Raw genomic sequence first — 25,499 nt, 5'->3', positions numbered from 1 at the left:
ATAATCTGATTATGTGCCACCTTCTTTGATATTTTGATGGATGTGTGATCTCGTAGATGTGCATTTTCCCAGGTGCAGATTACAGCTCATCCATATCAGGAGTTCAGAGAAACCTGGAGGGACTTGCATGGGCTGATGATGACTGAGATGAGCAGAACCAGGAGAACATTGTGCACAGTATCATCAACATGGTGTGCTGATCATCAGTGATAGACTAGATTCTTCTCACCCATCCAACAGTACAAGAAAGTTCCAAAGGACTCATGATGGAAAAGGCTCTCCAAATCCAGAAAAGAAAAAAAGGAAGTGTGGAATATGGACACTGATTGGACCATACTATTTCTTTTGTTTTTGGTGATATCGTTTTTCTCGTTTGAGGTTTTTCCTTTTTTGCTCTGATTCTTCTCGTATAACCTGACTAATGCAGAAATATGTTTAATGTTATTATATATGTATACATATACATACATATATATCCTATATCAGATTACCTGCTGTCTAGGGGAGGGGGGGAGGGAGAAAAATTTGAAGTTGGAAATCTTATCTAAACAAATGTTGAAAACTAAAATAAATAAATATTTTTTTAAAAAGACAACTCATCCATATCCATCGGTCCTTGTGCTACTTGTATCCTTGTTCTCACATAAATTCTTTTTTAAAATTAATTTTGATTTTTTTTATTCTTAACTTGAACACTCGATAGACTAGGCATTTTCTCATGTGCAGTTGTTGTTTGGCCTTTGTTGTCCAAGAAGATCAATGACATTGAGGGATAATGTCTTGACTTGTGTGTGAATTGGATTTAAGTGAGGCAGAATTGTACAAAGTCATCGGCCTTACAGTAAAATAAATGGAGAATGGTACATGAAACTGTAGGTTTTTATCAGGCACTGCTTGACTTCCTTTAAGTGTATACTAAGATTAACATGTAGCTTTCAAAACTAGCCTTCCCTGGCTTTCGGTTCTCCCCACTTAAAAATTTTCCACATGGCATCTACTTAATAAAATGGGATTATAGGAAGAATAGATTTTCAATACTTAATGAATTCCATTGGAGACATGCCTATCCCTTACTCTTACTTTATGATAAACCTATCTCCCTTTTCAGGCATAGATCTCCCTAATGCTACTTTTGTTTTTGTTTTTTTTTGCTGGGCAATGAGGGTTAAGTGACTTGCCCAGGGTCACAAAGCTAGTAAGTGTCAAGTGTCTGAGGCCAGATTTGAACTCAGGTACTCCTGAATCCAGGGCTGGTGCTTTATCCACTGTGCCACCTAGCTACCCAACCTAATGCTACTTTTTACACTACTTCTGCATAATTCTTCACTGGTAACATTTTGCAACCTACTTTTGGTCATTCTGTGCTTTGGTCAATGACCCAGAACTTTAGTTCTTTAGAAACATGATATTCTATAAATCTCAGCCAACAATTGCTGAACACACCAATCTTAGAAAGATGGACCTCTGTTTCATGGAGATGCTGAATGGGGGCCACTCCTGGCAATATGAATGAGGGTGATTTATTTGTGTGTTTTTTGATGAGAGTTGATTAGCTCCTCCCACCCATTTCAACTCTTCCATTTGGATACTCAAAAGTTTCTCTTTCCAAATGAGTGCTTATGTGATAAACTATAGAAAGGAGGAAAGGAGAAAACTCATGAATCAGATTCCATGTGTCCAAATGAGATTGATTAAAGGATATTCTTTGCGGCTGACGAGCTATTGGAAGGGTATTGTGCTACTCCAAATGTATGTCCAGATTGTGGTGGTGTGGCAGCTTCTTCAAAGATGGCTTTCCAAGTTTCCCCTTTTTTTACAATATCTGTATTAGGGATGCTCTCACTTTTCAGGGGGCCCAGGGTAGAGATGTGGAAAACAAAGGGTTCCCTACTAATTCCACATGCCTGTTTTGGGGATTTGGGGAAGCATTTTGATTGGCTGAGGAGGTAAAGGAGAAAATGAAGTCAAGGTGAGATTCCAATTCCTCCCTTGCTTGATGTTGAACCAATTCTCAGAGACAGGAATCTAATTTTTACTCTCTTGGCTGAGGTTTTGAGAAACTCTCCCCTGAATAAATGATCATGATCTCATAGAAAGAACAAAGGTGCCAAAGTTTGTTCATGACCTACATTTTTTTTATTTAACTCAGTTCAACTGTGCCAGTCTCCAGCTCCTAACATTCTCTTAGAACTTCTTGTTTGGCATCTATGAGATGGGATAGTAGGCAATTTGCCTGTGGCTAGAAGAGGCCCTTTTCCACAGAGACTTATGGTCCTTCCAAACACATTTTCTCCAAATGAAATTCAATTCACTTTTTTTCCTATTCAATTTTGGATCCAATTCAACATCCATTAACAGTGTCCAAGAAGTTTATCCTTATGGAGCAGCTCTGCCAACTTCTTATCACAATCTAGACAATAAATATTCTTCATCAACTTGGTTTTTCTTATGTAGATAGTTAATCTGAACTCTTAAATAGTTACAGCTTGCATTCAAGAGGTTCTACAATAATCCAGGATTTGATGCAGTCTGCACAATGGCATCTGTAAGCAAGAAAATCTAGATGAACTCACCATCCACAGGAATTTGCCTCTAGTTTGAACTCAACACTGCACATCATCAGAAATGGAATTGCAGAAATAAATATTGATGGTAGAAAGGCAGATCACTTAACTTGAAGTTTAAAACCTGTCTTTGAAAGCTCTGTCTCTGGGGGCAGCTGGGTGGCGCAGTGGATAAAGTACTGGCCCTGGATTCAGGAGGACCTGAGTTAAGATCCAGCCTCAGACACTTGACACTTACTAGCTGTGTGACCTTGGGAAAGTCACTTAAACCTCATTGCCCTGCGAAGAAGAAGAAGAAGAAGAAGAAGAAGAAGAAGAAGAAGAAGAAGAAGAAGAAGAAGAAGAAGAAGAAGAAGAAGAAAGAAGAGAGAAGAAGGAAGAAAGAAGAAGAGAAAAGAAAGCTGTCTTTTACAGGGTGGGAAATAACTTTCCGAACTTGTTTCTTTATGTGGGAAATGGAAATGATAATATTTGTGCTACCCCAGAAGGTTGCTGTGAAGATGAGGCTTCATGAGCCTTAAAATGCTACTGAAATGTGAATTATTATTCAGTAGATTAATGTTAATAGCATTGTCATAGAACGAAAGCTCAGTCTTTGGATCCCCAGCATCTCACACACAGCCTGACACATAGTAGGAGCTTAACAAAAGTTTGTTGATTGATTAATTAGTAAATGTTTAAATTCAGAATAGCTAGGTTTCTTTCTGATCTGTCCAGGGTCCTAGTCTCTACTCAGGCCTCTGACTCTCCAGTCTTGATTTTAGTATTCCTGCCATATATCTGAATTGTACAGTAGAACAAATGCCAGTTTTGGAGACAGAGAACCTGAGTTCAAATCCAGGCCCTATCATTTTTTTAGAACCTGGGCAATCTTGGACAACCTCTTTGGACATAAGTTTCCTCTTAATAAGAATGTTGGCCTATAAAGTCTTTTCTCACTCTATGAAATATTTTAAATCTTGTTGACTTAACCAAATGACTGAATTTATTTCTGTAACCTCCCTCAAGCCCTGACAGCTGTGTATACACAACCACTTCCTGCTCCATCCAGATCACTGAGGAAGGAAATACAAGGATGTTAGGGAGGTCACAGATAATGAAGTCAAACTCTTTCTATTTAGGCCAACTTGGTCTTTAGCATTTAGAATCTGGATCAGCCGGTTTTACACCTTCTGTCTTACATTTTCATCAAACGGCTTCATGCATATTGTCTTGTCTACTCAACACTAGATTGTAAATTCCCTGAGTAAAAGAACTTCTACATCTGAAAAAAAAAAAAAAAAGATGGACCGGTTATTTAGCAAAGGGAAAGCATAAACAAGGGACAGCAAACATACTTCATGTAACATCAAGAGAACTTGAGAAAGGCACCAGCACCTTTCTTTCTTTCTTTCTTTCTTTCTTTCTTTCTTTCTTTCTTTCTTTCTTTCTTTCTTTCTTTCTTTCTTTCTTTCTTTCTTTCTTTCTTTCTTTCTTTCTTTCGGTGAGGCAATTGGGGCTAAGTGACTTGCCCAGGGTCACACAGCTAGTAAATGTCAAGGGTCTGAGGCCAAATTTGAACTCAGGTCCTCCTGAATCCAGGGCCAGTGCTCTATCCACTGCGCCCCCCAGCACCAGCACATTTCATGTACCCCTTTGGAAACATTTACAGAAGACTAGGCAGTGGTCGAAGGACAGATATTTGCTGATGAAAGAATGGAATCAAAGGACTTTTAGATCACATATATAATGTATCTATGCACACACACATATGTGCAATGGTTGTGCTATATAACATTCTAACTTGATTTAGAAGTAGAAAAAAAGAGGGCCATGTAGAGTTGATCTTAAACCTTAAAAGTATGCTGGAGGGCTTCTAAGTGATCCAGTGGGAATGGGCTTCCCATTGTCTTCACTCTCCTGAGTAGGAGGCAAAGAAACAGTTTAAAACTTCCATCCTAAGCCTCACCAGAGGTGAGGAGAGATGAGTGTAAGATGGTCCCTGCCCTCAAAAAGCTTACAATCTAACATGGAAGGATTTAATGTTCTTTATGAGTCTGCCCCTTGGGAGACAGTGTCTAGTCTCTTTGTTTAGCTTAATTTTTTTTTTCTCAATTACATGTAGAAAAAATTTTAAAACCCGTTTTTCTAAATTTTGAGCTCCAAATTCTCTCCCTTCCTCCCTTGAGAAGGCAAGCAATTTCATATAGATTGTACATGTGGAGTCATTCAAAACATATTTCCTTATTAGCCATGCTGCGAAATAAAACACAGACCCACAAAACAAAACCCAAGAAAAATAAAGTTTAAAAAGTATCATTTGCTCAGCATTCAAACTCCATCCCTTCTTTCTCTGGACCTGGATGGCATTTTTCATCCTAAACTCTTTGGAATTGTCTAGGATCATCGTATTGCTCAGAATAGCTAGGTCATTCACAGTAGATCATCGTACAATATTACTGTTAGCGTGTATAATGTTCTCCTGCTACTGTTCTCTTCACTTTGCATCAGTTCATATAAGTCTTCCCAAGGTTTTTCTGGAAACGATCCTGCTCTTCGTTTCTTTCTTATAGCATCACAATCACATACCATAACTTGTGTATAGCCTCTTAATTACAAGCCCCGCCTAATGTGATGAACCTTGAAGGCCAGCAGCGCTTGTTTTCTCTTTTAGCGGGGTGAAGTCTTCTCCCCATCGCGGCTGCCAGCGTAGCCAGTAGCTGCGCGGAGCGGGCGGGGCCCAAGCGAGCCCTTCCGAGGCTACGCCAAGGCTGGGCACGAGAGATCTGGGTCCACCCGAGCTCCTGGGGAACCCAGAGCTGGGAGTCCTCATCTGAAGCTCTGCAGGAGTGTGTGGGGGTGTCCCCGGGGCGCAGCCTGTCCCCTGCTCCGTTCGACTCAGTCAGCCCCGAGTCTGTGCTCCCGGCTGGACTTGGGGGGGGGGTGCGAGGAGCGGACGCCCGCCAGCCAGCGCCTGCCGGTCCGGGTACCCGGGCGCAGGGGCCGAGGACGCAGCTCGGCAGAACCGGGGAAGGGGGCTGAGCGGCCGGCGGCCCCGGAGCCGCCCCTCCGATGGCGATGGCGAGGCTCCGGGATTACTGGCCGCTGCTGACCGCGCGGCTGACCAGCGCTCTCCGGGCTCTGCTCTTCTGGACCCTGGTGTATGGCTATTGCGGGCTCTGCGCCTCCATTCACCTGCTGAAACTTTTGTGGAGCATCGGGAGAGGACCCGGTCAGACCTTCCAGCGGCTCGTCCGGGAGAACCCCCCAGCGTGCCTGAACGACCCCTCCTTGGGAACCCACTGCTACGTGCGGATTAAGGTAAAGGCCAAGGCTCCCCCGGCCACCGCTCAGCACCGATGGGAGCTCCGCGCAGCCCGGGGGGAAGGGAGGGAGGCAGGAGAGCCCCGGGAGGGAGAGGGGAGGGGGAAGGGGGGGAGGGAGGCAGGAGAGCCCCGGGAGGGAGGACCCAATCGCCTTCGTGACCCGGGGGTAGTTTGGTGCCAAACCATGCAGTGCCCTGAACCGGGACGGTGGGCCGCCAGCATGGGGGGCTCGTAGTGGGTAGCGAGAGGACTAATGGGGGCTCAGAATAGAAAGAGGGTTAGGAGGGGCGAGGGGCCAAGATTTGTGGGCTGTGGATGTGCTCACGTTTCTCTTCTCTATCCCTCCTCTGTGTGTGTGTGTGTGTGTGTGTGTGTGTGTGAGAGAGAGAGAGAGAGAGAGAGAGAGAGAGAGAGAGAGAGAGAGAGAGAGAGAGAGAGAGAGAGAAAGGGGGGGGGGGGCTCATCCGCACACTTACTCAGATCTGACAAACAGCAGTCCATATTGTAAGCTCGGGTTTGAAGGGGCGGGGGGGCGGGGATTTGGATTTTTTTAATAAGAATCCTGTCCTCAGTTGTCGCCCCCCTCCACCTCCCCCCACCCCCACACACAATAGTTCGTCTTTTTCCTCTGCAGAGCAGAGAGATTTTCTTCCAGTCACCTTTTTGCCCTTAGAACCCAGATCAACCTTAAGGGACTGAGTATTGATACCCAAGTGGGCAAGAGAAGGCTGGCCCCGCCAAAAATGAACGGAATGAAAAAGTAAATAGAGTAATTCATGGGAAATTTGAGGCAGTGAAAATGAGAAGAGCCAGGAATTGTGCATCCCCAGATGCCCTAGAAATTATTAGCAAATGATTCATAGTACATATGGTGGGGGGGCGGAGTGGGGGGGAGCGGTGCGGGAAGCTCAAGGAGGACTTGAATAAAACGTAAGCCTGCCTTCCTTCCTGGTGCTTCCGGATTGTCTTGTAGACAGATACAAGCCCCCCAGGGCCTCTATTTCAGTGCCACACGGGCAGACCCAGGCACGATGCACCAAGCAATCTGCTTCTTGGGTTACTTGCTGTCACCTGGGCACAGATATGCGCCCAAGCTTCTTTTGGAATCGGGAGCCCTGAGGCATCGTGACGTTTTTGCTGCACAGGCTCAGGATCAAGGAAGTCCTCCAGCTGGGATGAACATTGTCCAATACATGGAGGAGCAGGGCCAGAGGGCCAGCTTTCTCCAGGAATCCTGGTACTGTCCCAGGCGAGCTGGGAGAATCTTTCAATTTATAACCCATTAAGCCCTTCACAAGGTACTCAGTAGGTCTTTCTTCTTCTTCTTCTTCTTCTTCTTCTTCTTCTTCTTCTTCTTCTTCTTCTTCTTCTTCTTCTTCTTCTTCTTCTTCTTCTTCTTCTTCTTCTTCTTCTTCTTCTTCTTCTTCTTCTTCTTCTTCTTCTTCTTCTTCTTCGGGCAATGAGGGTTAAGTGACTTGCCCAGGGTCACACAGCTAGTAGGTGTCAAGTGTCTGAGGCCAGATTTGAATTCAGGTCCTCCTGAATCCAGGGCTGGTGCTTTATTCACTGCACCACCTAGCTGCCCCCAGTAGGACTATCTTCTAATCTCAAGACAAAAGTCAGACAGGTTCTCCCAGACCAGCCTTAAACTTGGCCTGGAGTTAACAGTGGAAATTCCAGGGTGGTTCTTTTTCTTTGAGTACCTGGAAGCCTGTTCTAGGACATTTGACACAAACTCTAGTTTTTAACTTCCTGCCTTGGGCCTTTTGTTCCTCCTGGTGCATTCATTTGCTTTCCTTTTTATTGCTTATTTTATCTTTCCTCTCTGTTCATCTAGTGGTTTTTTCCTCTGTCTCTCTGTCTCTTTCTCTCTCTGTCTCTGTCTCTCACTGTCTTTCTGTCTCTGTCTCTCTCTCTGTTCCTGTAATTTTTTTCTTCTCCTTATCTTTCCATGTCACTTACCTATGAAGTAAAATATTGAACACTCAGGGCATTCCCCTGTCAGGAATGATTATTAAATGGCCAAGAGAGGGAGGAAACAGGCAGCAAGGAGAACTGTACAAACAGCATCCAACCGGAAAAAAAAAAAATGTGGGAAGCAAAGACCTAAAAAAAAAAAGGGAGGGAGGAGAGGTGTGAATTATGTAACTGATGGCATAGATACTGACTAGTATGCTGAGCAAATATGCGATGAGGAGGTAAACAAGACAGGGAGATACATTCAGATTAGGATTCTTTCTATGCCTTGCAGAGCCTGAACTGATGAAATGTGACAGCTCGGTGAGATGAAAGTCACATTGGTGACCCCACTTCCCCACCCCATAATGTGTGATCTGCCCTTACAGTGGTATAGGGAGGAAAGTTACTGTGAAGAATCTACCCAACTGATAAGTCATAGCTGGGTTTATTTCTTGTTGATGTTATGAAATAACACAAAGGAGTATTTAAAAAATCAAATATAAAAATGAAGTCTATTTTGGTATTTTGAAATATCACTGAAATCCTATATGCAATTTCTTCTTCCCCTGCAGGACTCAGGGCTAAGGTTTCATTATGTAGCTGCTGGAGAGAGGGGCAAGCCACTTCTGCTGCTGTTACACGGCTTTCCTGAGTTCTGGTAAAACCACTTCCCTTCCTTTCATTAAAGACTTCACTGACCTTTCATGGTATGACCTCTCATTTTCAAGTCATGACATTTGACAGAGCCCTCTCTCATTTGTTGTTATTGCCACTGGGATTTGCACTGCTTTGTGCTCTTCCTAAATTGGCCTTGAGTGGTGGGGTTTTGTTTCCGATATGCACACCACAGACTCCTAAGTTTATATTTTAACAACACAGATCTGTTTCCAATAGCAACAGCAAAGAACTTGGGCCACAAATTTCCATATAACAAGAGCTGTGCTCTCAGGAAATGGAATGGTAGATGGAATGTTGGAGTCACACAGACCTGAGTTCAGATCCTTCCTCTGGCACAAGCCTGTCGTGTGACCTTGGAGAAGTCACTTCTCAGTGCTTTGGGTAATTCTCCATGACTGTAAGATATAGACAAATTAATTAGTCTGAATTAGTGGAGGGAGAGTCTATACATGAAATTCTCTATATCCATGAAAACACAGGTCCAGAATAATGATGACGGTGGTGATGGTGATGGTGAAGTGAACCCTAGAGACACAATACTGCCCTCAGGCCTCAGGAGCCAGGCAGTGCAGCAGAATACAAGAAAAGATAAAAAAAAATTTAAAAGATAAAAGAACAGAGAGGAGGCTACTGCTTTTAAGGAAGCTTAATCATGGGAGAGGGAAGAATGTACACGGGCATCATGAAACACTTTTTAAAATCAGTCTTTACTTATGTTTTCTGTTTCTTACATTATCATAATTATGCCCAGTACTCTTTCCCTTTCTCCTCTCAGAGACCTGTCCCTTCTAACAAATAGTACTTTTTTAAAAGAGGGGGAAAAAAACCAATACAACTGATGGATACATTGAAAAAGTCTGAAAACTTCTGCTATGAGTAACACCTGCAGACCTCCCACCTCCACAAAGGGGTGAGTTGGGGGTGTCTTTTTTTTTTTTGGCATTTATTTATTTATTTATTTTACATATAAGGTATTTTATTTTTTCTGTTACATGTAAAGATAGTTCTCAACTTTTGTTTATACAAGCTTCACAATTTCAGATTTTTCTCCCTCCTTCCCCTCCCTCCCCCCTCCCCTAGACAGCAGGTAATATGATATAGGTTATATCTATATATCTATATACATATACATATGTATATATATCTATACACACACATATATATATATCCATAATAACATTAATCCTATTTCTGCATTAATCCTGTTATAAGAGAAAAAATCAGGGCAGTGATGCAAAACCTCAAAATAGAAAAAAAAACAAACAACAGCACCCAAAACAAAAGAAATAGTATGGTTCAATCAGCATCTATACTCCACAGTTCTTTTTTTTTTCTTGGATTTGGAGATCCTCTTCTATCATGAGTTCCCTGGAACTCTTCTGTACCATTGCATTGGTGAGAAGAACATAGTCCATCACAGTAGGTCAACACTCAATGTTGATGATACTGTGTACAATGTTCTTCTGGTTCTGCTCATCTCACTCATCATCAGCTCACATAAGACTCTCCAGGTTTCTCTGAACTCCTCCTGCTCATCATTTCTTACAGCACAATAGTATTCCATTGTATTCATATACCACAACTTGTCCAGCCATTCCCCAATTGATGGGCATGGGGGTGTCTTCTATCTCTTCTCTAGAGTCTTTCTTGGTCTTTATAATTTTCTTACATTTACCATTGATTTTGTGTGTGTTGTCATTCTTTCCATTTCCATTTTTGTGGTCACTGTGTTTATTGTTTTCTTGGTTCTGCTTACATCACCGCATCATTTCATGTAGCTCTTTCCTTCTTCTCTGTATTCATCACACAGCATTTCTTACAGCACAGTAATCTTCCATTACATTCATGTACCACAATTTGTTTAGCCATTCCCCAATCGTTGGGCATAAACTTTACAACAAGCACTTTTAACTAATAACATATCAACAAACTAATAAATTCATAGAAAATTAGAACTGGAAGGTCCATCAGACATCAGCTTTATCCAATTCCTCCACTTAACAGGTGGGAAAACTGAGTAGTGCACATACATATTTTACCTTTTCCTTTGGTCATGTGGACTACAATTAACAAGAGTTGTTAGCACAGATTTTAGAAAGAAAGTCTATAGCTCTATCACCCTCACCCCACTACTAGTTATTATACAATAGCTAGCAACTTGCTCCCGTTATAGTTTAGGGGGAAACTGTCTGGTCCACATTTGAACATTGCATGACAAATAATAAATATAGAGAAAATAATGAGAAAAAACAACCTATTATTAATTTTCTTACCAGAACTTGAAAAATATTTTTTTCATGCTAGTGAAAGGAGAAATTGGGTTTTGGTTTTTGTTTTTTTTAGTAAGGCAATTGGGGTTAAGTGACTTGCCCAGGGTCACACAGCTAGTAAGTGTTAAGTGTCTGAGGCTGGATTTGAACTCAGGTCCTCCTGACTCCAGGGCTGGTGCTCTATCCACTGCGCCACCTAGCTGCCCTGAGAAATTGGGTTTTGATCACATAGGTCTGGCTGTGATCTTGTGATGTTTCATAAACTAAATAGGTCAGCCTGCTCAACAGCTGGATGGAAAAACCAGAATTCACTGAATGAACACAAAATTGGTGATAAAGAGCCCACTATATGTGGGATTTTATTTTAGATAAAATGTTATGATAAAGGTTTATTTGTATTTTTTCTAACTAAGGACAATGGAGTTTAACTCTACTTATGATAAAGTAGTTAACACCCTGGGCTGCATAAAGAGGTAGAATAGATAGTGTAATATGAGAGGTTCAGGGCAGAATCCTATGCTTTGCCCCCAAATATCTACCCTATTCCTCTCAGTTCTTGAAATTATTCCATTACAGATTAATGCCATTCAATTCAACAAGCACCTATTAAACACCTTATGTGTGCAGAATCTACATCTAATAGGGGATGGGGTAGGAATAAGGCATCCACACAAATAACTGTAATGGAAAACAAATTATGATTAGTGTCATAAAAGAGGAACACTCAAAATATTATGGGGGTTAGAGATCGCATCCATTTGGAGGAGGATCATGATGACTTCATGAAAGAGGGTGGCATTTGATTTGGTCCTTGAAGCATGGGTAAGATAAGGCAGGTAGCCATTGGGGGTTTCCAGGCGGAGATGATAATGAGAATAAAGGCACAAAAGCAGGCAAAAAGCATATAGAGTATTTAGGGAATGGTAAATAGTCAAGTTTTGCTGGAACATATGGTATCTGAGGAGAGTAATGGGAAATAAAGCCAGAAGGGTGAGACCATGAAAAGCTTTGAGGGATTGGATCTCATCTTATGGGCAAAAGAGAACCACTGAAGACCTTTGAGCAAAATGAAGGGCTCAGTCTACAGAGAAGCATTTTCTGAGTGACATGATCAAAGCTCAAAATATAAAACATTCAGACACATTATTAGGTACAATCTGTAATAAACAATGACTTCCTTGTCTGGGCCAACCATATCCTTCTTTTCTCTTCGTCATTGGTGTTTTAGCAATTGATTCGTATGATCACAGGTTACTGATGAGGTGGTCATTGATGATGACCTTCCTCTTACTTTTCAGTGATAATGTTTATTCTATATTTATAAAATAATAAAACCCTGAGTTGGAGGAAGATTTCCAGGTCGCCTAGAACAACCTAAAGCATGAATCCCATCCACAACTTGAAAAACTTCAGTGATAGGGGAACTGAATACTCCCAAAGGCAGACAGACACTCCATTTTATTGTTGGACAGTTCTCTAATTGTTGTTAAGCTTTTTTCTCATACTGAGTCAAAATCTTCCTCCCTGTCATTTTCATCTAATGCTTGTAGTTAGATCTTCTGGAGCAAAGTAAAACAAGTTGAATTTCCCCTCCCACATAACAGCCTTTCAAACACTTGATGATGGCTCTCATATTACCCCAGAGTGCCTGCTTCTGCAGGGGTAGCATATCCAAATAATTCAACTAATCCTCATGTGGCAAGTAAGTAACTAGGTGGAAAGACCACTGGGTTTATCTTAATTGTGTGACCCTGGGCAAGTCACTTAACCCTGTTTGCCTCAGTTTCCACATCTGTAAAATGAGCTGGAAAAAGGAAATGGCAAACTGGTCCAGTATCTTTGCCAAGGAAATCCCAAATGGGTCAAAAAGAGTCAGGTATGACTGAAAAACAACTGAATAACAAAAGTTCCTTGAGACCAAGGAGGGTCTAATTTTTGTCACTGTATCCCTACTGCAGAACACAGTGCCTGGGGTGTAGTATGTACTTAATAAATGCATGCTGAGTTGAATTGAATGTAGTGAGCTTGTGTCTTCCTTCCATCCTGGTCACCCCTTTTATTTTTTTTTCTTTCTTTTTTTTTTAAATTTTTTTTAGTGAGGCAATTGGGGTTAAGTGACTTGCCCAGGGTCACACAGCTAGTAAGTGTTAAGTGTCTGAGGCTGGATTTGAACTCAGGTACTCCTGACTCCAGGGCCGGTGCTCCATCCACTGCGCCACCTAGCTGCCCCTGGTCACGCCTTTTCAGGGCTGTAATTTATAAATGATCTTCCTAAAATGTACCCATCACTGGATATAGCAGTGCAAATGTGCCTGATCAGTAGGCCTCCACCAGTCTCAGAGGACCATGGATAAGCACCTTGAAGAGCCACAGGCCACAGTGTGGCTATGCAGTTCGATGTGGGAGCCGAAGCTCCTGAGTGACTTATAACTGGTAACTGCCGCATCCCATGTTGTATCTACCCCATGAGGAGTAGCTGGAGTATCCTCTCCAGGGCGCTGGCCTGGGCAGATCAATATGGAAAAAAACAAGCTGTTGCCCATGCAGCAGGTTTTCCCTCTCCACGACATTGGTGGATCCAAAGGAGAGGCAGAGCCAATATAGTTTGGTACCAGTGCCGCCCTCAGGAGTTGCCAGAGGGATGTGATGTCCAACATCCAACTGCCTAAGGGATTCTGACTCCTGATTTTTCCTCGGGGTTAACTCCTGAAGCCTTTCCCATATATGGGTATAGCCGCAAGGCAGTGAAGGTTTAAAATCAGGGTTCCTTCCCTTAGGCGGGTTGCCTGCCAAGGCTAATGAGCCCCACCTGTCTGATCCGATCAATCAATTAACAAGTATTTATTAAGTGCTTACTATGTTCCAGACAATGAGCTAAGCACTGAGGATACAAAAAAAAGACCAAAAAAATTCCTGCAATCAAGGAGCACACATTCATATGTTCCTATATTTATTGTATCAATTAATAATTGTATTAGCTGGTTTTCCATATCACAATATTACGTACTATTGAGCCTGCAATCCACTGAAACCCCCAGATCATTTTCAAATGAACGTATGTCTAGTCTTGGCTGCCCCCTTTTGTACCTGTGAGTTGCTATTTTGAATCTAAGTGTATTGTTTTGTGTTTAGCCCTATTCAATTCCATTTTCTGAGCTTAATCCTAACATTCTAGCCTGTCAAGGTCTTTGAATGCTGACTAGCCCAATATGTTAGCTATGTGTCTTGTTTTGTTTTATCTGTAAATCTGATGAGTAGTCTATCTCTGCCTTTATCTAAATTGGGACAAATGTTCAATAAGTACAGGACCATCAATAATTACTGGGTTACTACCCTAAAGATCTCCTACCACGACGACATAAAATCATTCATGACTCCTCTTTGGGTCTCATATTTAACAAAGCTCCAAAATAATCTACCTAGCTGTAAATTCTGTTGTCTGGACCACATCTCTTCATCTTGTTCACAAGAATAGCAAGGGCGCGTTTGTCAGATGGTCTGCTGGAAACCACGTAACTATCTACTTACAGAATCCCCCTGAACTACCAGTCTAGTAAGCCTATCAAAAAAAATAAAGAAAATGAAGTTAGTGTGACATGTCCTAGTCTGGATGAAGCCATACAAGCTCTTTGTAATTATGCCTTCCTTTTTCATTAGTCATCCCTTTGACCAGAGCCACAATTAGATGGGTCAGTCATACCTTTGCACTTGGGGATTAAACCTACAGGGCTCATACAACACTTTGGAGGGGTTTCTTCCTGGGCTTGCCCTATCTTTGGTGGCCAATGGCCTCATCCATCAATGGCACCCTTCTCTTGCCAGGCTCCATGCTTGGCAGTGTGGACTCACCTGTACTGCAGCCCTTCCAACAATGTAGAAAGAAATCTCTGGATAGCCTATTTCAGAGGTGTCAAACTTAAATTTGGTACTTTGAGTACTAAAGGCCATAAGCTGCCAGCAGAATTCCCAAGTATAGCAGGAGTCAGATTAAAATGAAACCAGGAAATGTTTAACCAAATAAATAAAATATAATACAACATGGATGATGCTAATTTGTGGTTTTCTAGGTCAAAATTTGGCTTCAGGGATTCATTTCTATTTGAAATTGACACCACTGGTTTATGGTACATACTGACTTGTCCCAGGTGAAAATATTGTTAGTTAACACGTAACAACAGTTTCAGCTCTGTCTAATTCTTTGTGTTCCCATTTGGTGTTTTCTTGGCAAAGATACTGGAGTGGTTTGTCATTTCCTTCTCCAGTTTATTTTACAGATGAGGAACTGAGGCAAATAGGATTAAGTGACTTGTTCAGGGTCATAGAGCTAGTGAGTGTCCCAAGGCTGGATTTGAACTCATACAAATGAATTTTTCTGATGCCAGACCAAGTTCTCTATGCACTGTGCCACCTAGCTAACTAGTTAACAGCATATTTTCCCTTTAATAATAGGGCAGTGTGTTAGATTTACATCCCAAAGACATCCAAAAAAGAGAAAAGGACCTATTTATATAAAAATATTATATCAACTCTTTTTGTGGTGGTTAAGAATTGGAAATCAAAGGGATGCCCATCAGTTGGGGAGTGGCTAAACAAGATATGGTATATGATTGAAATGGAATATTATTGTGCTATAAGAAATGACAGGGGCAGCTAGGTGGCGCAGTGGATAGAGCACCAGCCCTGGAGTCAGGAGTACCTGAGTTCAAATCCGGCCTCAGACACTTAACACTTACTAGCTGTGTGACCCTGGGCAAGTCACTTAACCCCAATTGGCTCACTAAAAAAAAAGAAATGACAAGCAGGATGATTTCAGAAAAACCTGGAAAAATTCACATGAGCTGATGTATGGTGAAGTGAATAGAACCGGAAGAACATTGTACACAGTAATGGCAATGTTGTTTATGAAGAACTGTGAATGACAGCTATTTTCAGCAATACAATGATCTAAGGCAACCCCAAAGGACTAGGGATGAAGCATACTATCCACCTCCAGAGAAAGAATTGATATTGATTGAACACAGACTGAAGCATACTATTTTTCATTTCCTTTCTTTTTTTCTTTCATTCTAGTTTTCTTATACAAAATGACTGCTATGGTAATCCTTTACATAATTGCATATGCATAACCTATATCTGATTACTTACTGCCTCAGAAAGCAGGGAGGGAGGGTGAGAAAAATAGAATTTGAAACTCAAAACTTTAAATAAAAATGTTTATTAAAAAAATAAAAATAATAGGGGGGCAGCTAGGTGGTGCAGTGGATAAAGCACTGGCCCTGGATTCAGGAGTACCTGAGTTCAAATCTGGCCTCAGACACTTGACACCTACTAGCTGTGTGACCCTGGGCAAGTCACTTAACCCCCATTGCCCCACAAAAATAAAATAAAATAAAATAATAGGGCAGTGTGTCAAACCTGCCTATAAATTAATAATAAAAAAGCCTTAGATCAGGGATTCTTACACTTTCTTTTTTTTGGTCACAAAACTTTTTTTTTAATCTTAATTTTTTTTTAAAAATTGACATTTTGAGTTCTGAATTGTCTTCCTCCATCCCAACCCCACATTAGAGAAGGCCAACATTTGTACATATGCCTGTGTTTGTGTGTGTGTATGTCTATATGTAACCAAACAACGCATACTTTCATCTATCAGTTCTTTCTCTGGAAGTGGATAGCATTTTACATCATAAACCCTTAGTAGTCGATTTGAAAGATCACACACTTCAGAATAGCCTAGTCATTCACAGTTCCTCTTGGAACAATATTGCTGTTACTACAGACAACAGTCTCTTGGTTCTTCTCATTTCACTCTACATCAGTTCATGTCAGTCTTCCAGGGTTTTCTTTTTGGGGGGGGGGGCAGGGCGATGGGGCTTAAGTGACTTGCCCAAGGTCACACAGCTAGTAAGTGTCAAGTGTCTGAGGCCGGATTTGAACTCAGGAACTCCTGAATCCAGGGCCGGTGCTTTATCCACTTCACCACCTAGCCGCCCCCAGGGTTTTCTTAAAGCATCCGGCTCATCATTTCTTACCACAACGTGTTCAGCCATTCCCTAATGGATGGTCATCCACTCCATTTCCAGTTTTGTTCCCACAAAGAGAGCCGCTATGAATATTCTAGAACATACAAGATCTTTTCCTTTTTCCCTGGTCACCTTGGGAAAACAGACCTAACAGTGGGATTGCTGGGTCAAAAAGTACATATGTAATAATAACTTTTGGGCATAATTCCACATTGCTCTCCAAAGGTCATGGATTTTTTTTGGCAGTCTGGCAAAGCCTGTGGAACGCTTCTTTTTTGGGTATTTTTTATTTTTAGTGAGGCAATTGGGGTTAAGTGACTTGCCCAGGGTCACACAGCTAGTAAGTGTTAAGTGTCTGAGGCCAGATTTGAACTCAGGTACTCCTGACTCCAGGGCTGGTGCTCTATCCACTGCACCACCTCGCTCCCCCCTGGAACACTTCTTAGAATAATGCTTTTAAATACATAGGATAACAAGGAAATTAATCATATTGAAAAACAGTTTATATATATAAAAGAATCGTGTCAAGGTGCCTAGATTAAGAAGCCCCAGTTTAGAGAATTAAAAAATCCATGGTTACAGGTGGGATTTGAACACAGTTCTTCTTGATTCCATGTTCATCTCACTCACTCTCTCTGTTTTTTTGTGGGGCAATTGGGGTTAAGTGACTTAAGGTCACACAGCTAGTAAGTGTTAAGTGTCTGAGGCCGGATTTGAACTCAGGTACTCCTGAATCCAGGGCCGGTGCTCTATCCACTGAGCCACCTAGCTGCCTCTCTCTCTCTCTCTCTCTCTCTCTCTCTCTCTCTCTCTCTCTCTCTCTCTCTCTCTCTCTCTCTCTCTCTCTCTCTCTCTCTCTCTCTCTCTCTCTCTCTCTCTCTCCTGTGCCACACAATGAGATATGCTGGCAGTGAAAAATATGTACTAGAATTTTGCTAGAAAGGGAGGAAGTAAATAAGCATTTATTAAGTAGCTATTATGTGTCAGGCACTGTGCTGAGTTACAAACATTACCTCGTTTGATCTTCATGACAACCCTGGGAGGTAGGGGCTGTTATTATCCTCATTTTACAGCTAGGGAAACTGAGGCAAGAAGAGGTTAAGTGACTTGTCCAGGGACATACAGCTAGTAAGTGTCTGAGACTGGATTTGATATGGGTCTTCCTGATTCTAGGCCTCGTACTCTTATCTACTGCCCTACCTAATTTCCTGAATCCAAACAAACTAGCCAATATTTATAACCTCCATTCTGTTCCCTTTTCTAAAAATTGGGAAATATGCCCTTCCCCAAAACTGTGGTTCCTTTGAACATTCAGAGACCACTGACCATGGCTGAATAACCCTGTCTGCCCTTCCTTTCAATACCCTAAGATGTTGTTCATTTGGGACAGATGACATGAACTCAGGAAGAACAATTAGGCACTCTCTTACTATCACCCTTTTTATTCTGGTTATCAATTCTCTCTTAGTCCATTTCCCCCTATTCTTTCTAGTACAAAGATCACCTTGGAAGGTGAAAGGTAAAAAAAAATGAGAGTTGAAAAGTTCTTTGTTCTCTCTTATCACCCTATCCACTGTGGGCAGGGGGCCTCCTCCTTCTTTGGTTCTCTTTTCTCCAATATTGATTTTATGGTAAGCCTGATGGTATGCAAAGTCCTCTTCTTACTTGTACCCTGAGAAAGCAGATAGTGCAAGTTACATTCCCCACTCTAGAGTCAGAGAAGAAGCCAGAGATTTCCCCATCTTCATACACCAACTAAGTGTCAGAATCCTGGGATTCAAAGCCATTTCACTGACTCCAAGTCCATCCCTCTTCCACTCAACAGCACAGCCTCTCCTACTGCATCCTTGTCACCATCTAAGAATTGTCTCGGGAACGGGACCTCAGAAGCCATTTCTAGCTCAAGCCCTTCATTTTACAGATGAGGAAACTGAGTCCCATGGAGGTCAATTGACTTGTACACATTCACAAGAACATAGATTTAGAGGTGGACATGACCTCAATTTAAAGAAAAAGGAGGGGCAGCTAGGTGGCACAGTGGATAAAGCACCAGCCCTGGATTCAGGAGGACCTGAGTTCAAATCTGGCCTCAGACACTTGACAGTTACTAGCTGTGTGACCCTGGGCAAGTCACTTAACCCTCATTGCCCTGTAAAAAAAAAAAAAGATTAAAAAAAAGGAAAAGGAACTGAGTCCCAGTGAAGTCTAGTGACATCCAATGACATGTAGATGGTGTCAGAGGGTAGATTTTAAACCTAGTTCTCCACAGAATGTTTTTTTCCACTGTCCATCTCTTAGGAATTGCTCAAAAACAATGCAATTCCCTGTCCAGCTAAAGGAAACTAACAAAGACACGATACAAAGAAATACACACCAAGGTACCTTGGCCAGCTACACTTGAAAATGAAGTCGACTTTTGCCAAAAGATGACATTCTGCCTGTCCTCTCCCCTACTCCTCTGAATCAGTTTTAAAAATATTTTGAGCTGACAAAGCAGTTTCTTTGAGTGCTTAGAGTCCTTTTTTCTCACCAGCTGTATAAAATGTATTCATCAAAATTCTTGAGTGATGAAGCATGTGACCATTTTACAAAAGGTTATTTATGCTGCTGAGCACAAAGCACTTGATCACAACAGCCCAGCCTCTATCTAGAAAAGAGAGGAAGAAAGGATGCTCTGCATCTTTAGTGTGGTCTGCATGGTAAAGATGAGATCCCTTGTTATTTTTAATATAGTAAAACCTGGAAAAGCAGCTATCGTGTTGATAAGCCCCTTGCTGTTAACTAGCCTGGCAATAGCAAAAGGAAATATAGATGAAAAGAATTAAAATATCTTTTGTTGTTCAGTCATGTTTGACTCTTTGTTACCCTGTTTAGAGTTTTCTTGGCAGAGATAGTGGAGTGGTTTGCCATTTCCTCCTCCAGCTCATTTTATAGATGAGGAAACTGTGGCAAATGTGGTTAAGTGACTTGCCCAGGGTCACACAACTAGTAAAGTATTTGGGGCCAGTTTGAACTTGGGTCTTCCTGACTTCAGGCACAGCACCCTTTCCACTTTACCACCTAGCTGTCCTTGTTGCCAGTGTATCATTGGGGTATTATGGCTTCCACCTGTCATCCCTAGCTCTCAGTTCATGACCAGAACATTTGCTCTTCTTTATTATAAAATTCTTTCTTATCATGCAAACGAAAAATAAATCAGACACATGTATCAGAGGGCATATTGAATTCTCTAGTTTGGGGGGTATTAAAGTTTGAAATAGGACAAATCCATCTATCTTTGCCTTAGTGAGCAAGGGCATACTTCCTGAAGGATGTCACCAAAATTAGTAATTTGTTTCATTGAATGACACTTTCAAGTTCTTTAGTTATTAAGACAAACAACCAAATCAACAAGCTTGATTAGGCACTTACTATGTGCCAGGCACTGGGCTTTGTAGTGGAGATCAAAATGAGAAAATTCCTGTCCTCTGGAAGACTACTTTCTATTGAATCTAAAATCAGTTCCAAGAAACACGAAAAGCTCACAGGAAAACATTAAGATGGAAAAATATATTGGCAAATCAGTTTCTTTAGAGAAAAAAGATACTGTTTTTTATATAACAATCAGATGCTTTAAAATGCTACATGATACAGTAGAGAGAATATTGGATTTGAAATCATGAAGAACTGTGTTTAAACCCTTCCTCAGACACTTGCTATCTCTGTGACCCTGGGTAAATCAGTTAAGCTCTCTATGCCTCAGTTGCCTTATCTGTAAATAGAGGATAGAATAGTACCTACCTCCCAGAGTTGTTATGAAGATTAAATGAGAAAAAAGATTTATATGAAGTGCTTTGCAAACTTTAAAGCATTATATAAATCCTAGCTGTTTAAAAATGTTTAATTTGTTTTTCGATGAACAATAATCACTTTATTCTTCCACCTTCCCCATTGGAAAAAGAAAAAACCCTTATAGGAAATATGCATAGTAAAATAATAGTTATGATTACTACTACTAATAATACCCCATTAAAGTACTCCTCTTCCTCCTCCTTCCACTACCACCACCACTACAACTACTACTACTTCTACTACTATTACTACTGAAGTAAACTACTATCACCCAACCTAGAAAGAGTATTTTTCAACATTTCCAAATTCCTCTTACTTTAGTGACATTCCTCATTTGTAAAATGGGGATTATAATACTTGCACTACCCACTTCTCAGGGTTGTGGTGATAGAAGTAATTTGCCATCCATAAAGCACTATATAAATGTGAGTTGATATTGTCGTTCATTTCCCACAGCTTATAAAAGATTCTGGACCCCAAAAGTTATACAGTTCACTGGCCATGGTGCTGACACTGCCAAGGTACTATGTGCATTCAGCATTTCATTAGTGCCTGACAAACTGCCCAGATCCACGGCTGTTACTGCCTGGGCTGGACAGCAGCTCTGTCCTATCTTGTATGCAAGGCAGGCAGGTAGGGAAGACCCATCAGACTTCTCGAGGTAACTTGACCTCTTGCTGGTCATCATTCATACTCAGCCTCCCTTCCCCTCACCCCAACTCCTTACCCTTGTTGAGGATCTTCTTCAGACTGATAGCTTGACCTTGCTAGCTAAGGAGCCCTGTTCCCACTGTGTCTAGTGGCCAGTCCTGTCATTCTTGGTGTGGAGAGTTGTGTATTTCTAGCCAAGATTGTTTGCATTGGTCTAGGGTGGGCATATATTGCTCTCCTTGTTTCTGGAGAACAAGGTTTCCTTACAGGACTTTTTTGTTCAGTGTGTTTGACTGTGAGAGACTGAAAGGAATGAAATGGTGCCTAGCTACTCAGGGGCTGGTGGCCTAGGAGCAGCTTTGTCTTTCAGAACAGTCTTTCCTTAAACTGCCACCTGAGTTATGACATTCTAAATCTCCAATCTTCCCTCTCAGTAGAGGGAGGATAATGAGGGGAGGGAAGCACATCAGCTGTCATAACAGTCATAAATCGAAATGTCAGTTTTATACATATGCTTTCATGTTAGTGTGAATGAAGGAACAAATGAAGAAGCATGCATTAAGTACTTATTGTGTGCCTAGTGATGGGGATATGGGGATATGAGCACAGAAAAGCAACAACAGTCCCTGCTTTGGGGGAACAGACATTTTGATGAGGTAGATAACCCAACAACCCCAGGCATCTAACCTCCATGTCCTTTTTTTCTCATTCTCATTCACTCTCCACTCACAGCCTGAACTATGGCATTTGACCTCTAATCAGTTGCCATGCCTCAAGTCTGTCCTCTCCTCCAGCCCATCTTCCTAAAGTCTGACCATTCCACACATCCATACACATGACCCTCGGTTAAACTCCAGGGAGTCCCCATTACCTTTAGGATAAAATACTAAATGGCATTTAAAGGTCTTCATAATATGATACACAAGGCAGCTAGGTGGCAGGTAAAGCACCCGGATCTGGAGTGAGAAGGACCTGAGTGCAAATCCAGCCTCCAATACTTACTGCGTGACCCTGGCTATGTTGCTTAACTCTGCTTGCCTCAGTTTCCTCATATGTAAAATAAGCTGGAGAAGGAAATGGCAAACCACTCCAGTCTCTTTGAGACTAAAATGACTGAACAACAACAAACAATCAGGTACCTTTTAGGGTTCCCATATTCCTACTCTTTTTCTCACCTCCACATACACCTCTACAATTCAAGGATATTGACTTATTTGCTTTCTTCCTGGTACATGACAATCCATCTCCCATCTTGGTGCCTTTGCTGTGGTTTTCCCCCATGCTCGGAATGTTCTCCTTCCTCAGATCTACCTTTTCATTTCCTTGGTCCCCTTCAAGATTCAGCTCAAATGCCATTTTCTGCAGGAGACCCCTCCCTCCCCACCCATGGAAAATTCTTCCCTCTTTTGGCCTCAGTTTCTTGATCTGTAAAATCCAAGGGTTCATCTTAATGCTTTCCAAGGTCCCTTCCTGATGAAAAACTTCTGTGATTTTTCTCATCTAATTGTTACCCCAAACCTTTTTCTCATGTGGACTGAAATCTTATGGATCTCTGGATTTCACAAAAGCCTACAGATTCTTCTTTCATTAATAATTTTTAGTTTAGTCTCCCCAATGTTTATTTCACTTCTATTCCTTATTTTAAATCATTACCATAGGAGAATTTCAACTTTAGTAAGCAGAGGGTTATCTCTAGCTTTTGTCATTTTAATATTTCTATGGTAATTGGTGATTTTCTTTTATCTTTAGACCATTTCATCTATTACTAAGCTGTTACTGCTAAAAAAATGGGGCCCTATTCTACAGTGGAGTAAGGTGAGTAGAGTGTATTTCTGCAGGGAAATAAGTAGATGGTCTCAGGTCAATCAAATGATCTTGCATTGAAAGAAGGTTTTACTCCCATCATCCCACCTTTGTTCTGGTCTAGATGATGAGCTTTGGCCAATTTCTCCAATTCCTCTTCACCCTCATTTTTTGTCATCATGAAATCTTTTAATTACCCCTAGAAATGAAAGATGTGACTTCACACCAACCGTGACTTATCTTCATCATTCATGGAATATTTCACAGATTGATAGCATCAAAGTATAAGAAAATATAACAGGAAGGTGATTTTTAACAACAAGGAGAGCTCGGTTTGGCAGGGTATAAAGAAAAATGCTCCTTGAGGCAGAAAACCTGGGGTCAAACAAAGTCTGCCTCTGTCACTTAGCAGCTGTTTTACTCTGGGCAAATCCCTCGGTTTCCTCATCCCTCCCATGAAGCTATTAGACCAGGTAACTGCTACAGTCCTTTGCAGATCTGAATGTGAGGTCCTGTAAATGTGAGGTCCTGTATTCTTGTCCTATGAGACGCTCCCATCTCAAAAGTCACTTATTCTTCTTTGCTTACTAATAGACACATCACCTCTATTTCTGTTGAAGGCTGCTAGGAGGCACCTCTGGACCTGAATGCAGGAAGACCTGAGTTCAAATTATTTCTCAGACTTACTAGCTGTTTGATCCTCAAACTCGATCTACCTCAGTTCTCTCATCTATAAGGTGATATCTGTAAGGAATAATGATACCACCTACAAGACACGATCATTATGAGGATCAAATAAGATCACAGAGTGCATTCTGCAAACCTTAAAGCTTTATATAAATATCAGTTATTCTTTTTCTTCATCTCAAATGGCAGATGAGTTGCTGGTTTTCCACTTAGAAATTCTGTAGCATGTAATATGCCATAGTGATAATGCATCTCCCATGTTTGATTTCTCTTTCCAACACAGGTACTCTTGGCGCCACCAATTACGGGAATTTAAAAGTGAATATCGAGTCGTAGCTTTGGATTTAAGAGGTTATGGAGAGACAGATGCTCCCTCTTATCAAGAGAGTTATAAGTTGGACTGCATTGTGGTGGACATAAAAGATATTTTGGACTCTCTAGGTATGTGAGCAGTAAGAAGATAGCATTGCTCCTTTTGCTAAGTAAATTGCTAGTGTGAACAGGAATTCAAAGGGGACTGTTAAATTTATCTAAAAGAATTAGAGGGTTTAAAAATAGTGTAGAGGTCCTCATTTACAAATAAGTATTTTTGCTATTCATTCATTAAAAGGCGTTCCCTTGGGAATCTTTATTTAGCAACACCCCATTAGCCTAGTTTGGCAAAGGAACCACAGGGATCATTTAGTCACATGATCTCGCCCTGCCTCAATCTCCTCATCTGTAAAAAGAGGCTAATACCTATAGTAACTATCTCCCAGCACTGCTGAGATAATATATGTAAAGCACTTTGCAGACCTTAATGCACTATATAAATTTGAGCTATTATTTAGTCAAACTCCATCATCTCACAGAAGGGGAAAAAGAGACCCAGAGAGGGAAAGGTATTTCCCCAAAGTCACAAAGCTAGTAAGTAGCCAGGACTTTAACCCAGTCCTTCTGACTCCAAGTAATAAAATAGCATCTCTTTAAAATATATTCTACAATGATTTGCATGTACAAAAGCATTTATGGCAGCTTTTTTATTTTTGGTGGTGAACTAAAAATTAGAGTGCCAACCAATTGAAGAATAAATGAATAAATTATGGTATATGAATGTAATAGAGTTCTAGTTTGCCATAAGAAATGAGGAAAGGTGGGGCAGCTAAGTGGCACGGAGGATAAAAGCACTGGCCCTGGATTCAGGAGGACCTGAGTTCAAATCCAGCCTCAGACACTTGACACTTACTAGCTGTGTGACCCTGGGCAAGTCACTTAACCCTCATTGCCCCACAAAAAAAAAAAATGAGGAAAGGAATAGGTTCAGAGAAACCTGGAAAACTTGGCTGAATTGATGCAGAGTGAGCAGAACCGGGAAAGCAATTTATAAAATAATAAAGCCATCATAAAGACAAATGACTTTGAAAGACTTAAGATCTCTGATCCATGCCATGATCGACCATGATTTTGGAGGTCAGGTCTATGCTTCCTGCCTCTTGACAGAAAGGTGATGGATTCAAGATGTGGAATGAGACATCCATCTTTGGACTTGAACAGTGGGGCAATTTGTTTGGCTTGACTATGCATATTTGTTAAGAGGGTTTGGGTGGGGCAGCTAGGTGGCACACTGGATAAAGCCTTGGCCCTGGATTCAGAAGTTTAAATCTGACCTCAGACACTTGACACTTACTAGCTGTGTGACCCTGGGCAAGTCACTTAACTCTCATTTCCCTCCCCCCTCCCCTCCCCCCA

General features: G+C 41.4%; 2 protein-coding genes across 2 annotated transcripts in view; both read left to right on the top strand.

Moving 5' to 3' along the window:
- BRDT (bromodomain testis associated) overlaps nt 1-5,585 on the top strand; it is a 52,522-nt gene extending 46,937 nt beyond the window's left edge. Inside the window, exon 20 of the mRNA XM_044003103.1 lies at nt 5,252-5,585. Within this exon, the coding sequence (XP_043859038.1) occupies nt 5,252-5,585 (334 nt within the window). The remainder of the gene's footprint in view (nt 1-5,251) is intronic.
- A 3-nt stretch (nt 5,586-5,588) lies between these two features.
- Nucleotides 5,589-25,499, top strand: part of EPHX4 (epoxide hydrolase 4) — a 36,483-nt gene continuing 16,572 nt past the window's right edge. The window contains exons 1-3 of the mRNA XM_044003894.1: nt 5,589-5,864; nt 8,401-8,486; nt 24,055-24,212. Coding sequence (XP_043859829.1) covers nt 5,616-5,864; nt 8,401-8,486; nt 24,055-24,212 — 493 coding nt within the window. The 5' untranslated portion in view covers nt 5,589-5,615. The remainder of the gene's footprint in view (nt 5,865-8,400; nt 8,487-24,054; nt 24,213-25,499) is intronic.

The sequence above is a fragment of the Dromiciops gliroides genome, chromosome 4 (assembly GCF_019393635.1).
Source record: "Dromiciops gliroides isolate mDroGli1 chromosome 4, mDroGli1.pri, whole genome shotgun sequence".
NCBI classification, from domain to species: Eukaryota; Metazoa; Chordata; class Mammalia; order Microbiotheria; family Microbiotheriidae; genus Dromiciops; species Dromiciops gliroides.
This window is presented reverse-complemented; position numbering and strand designations above follow the sequence as displayed.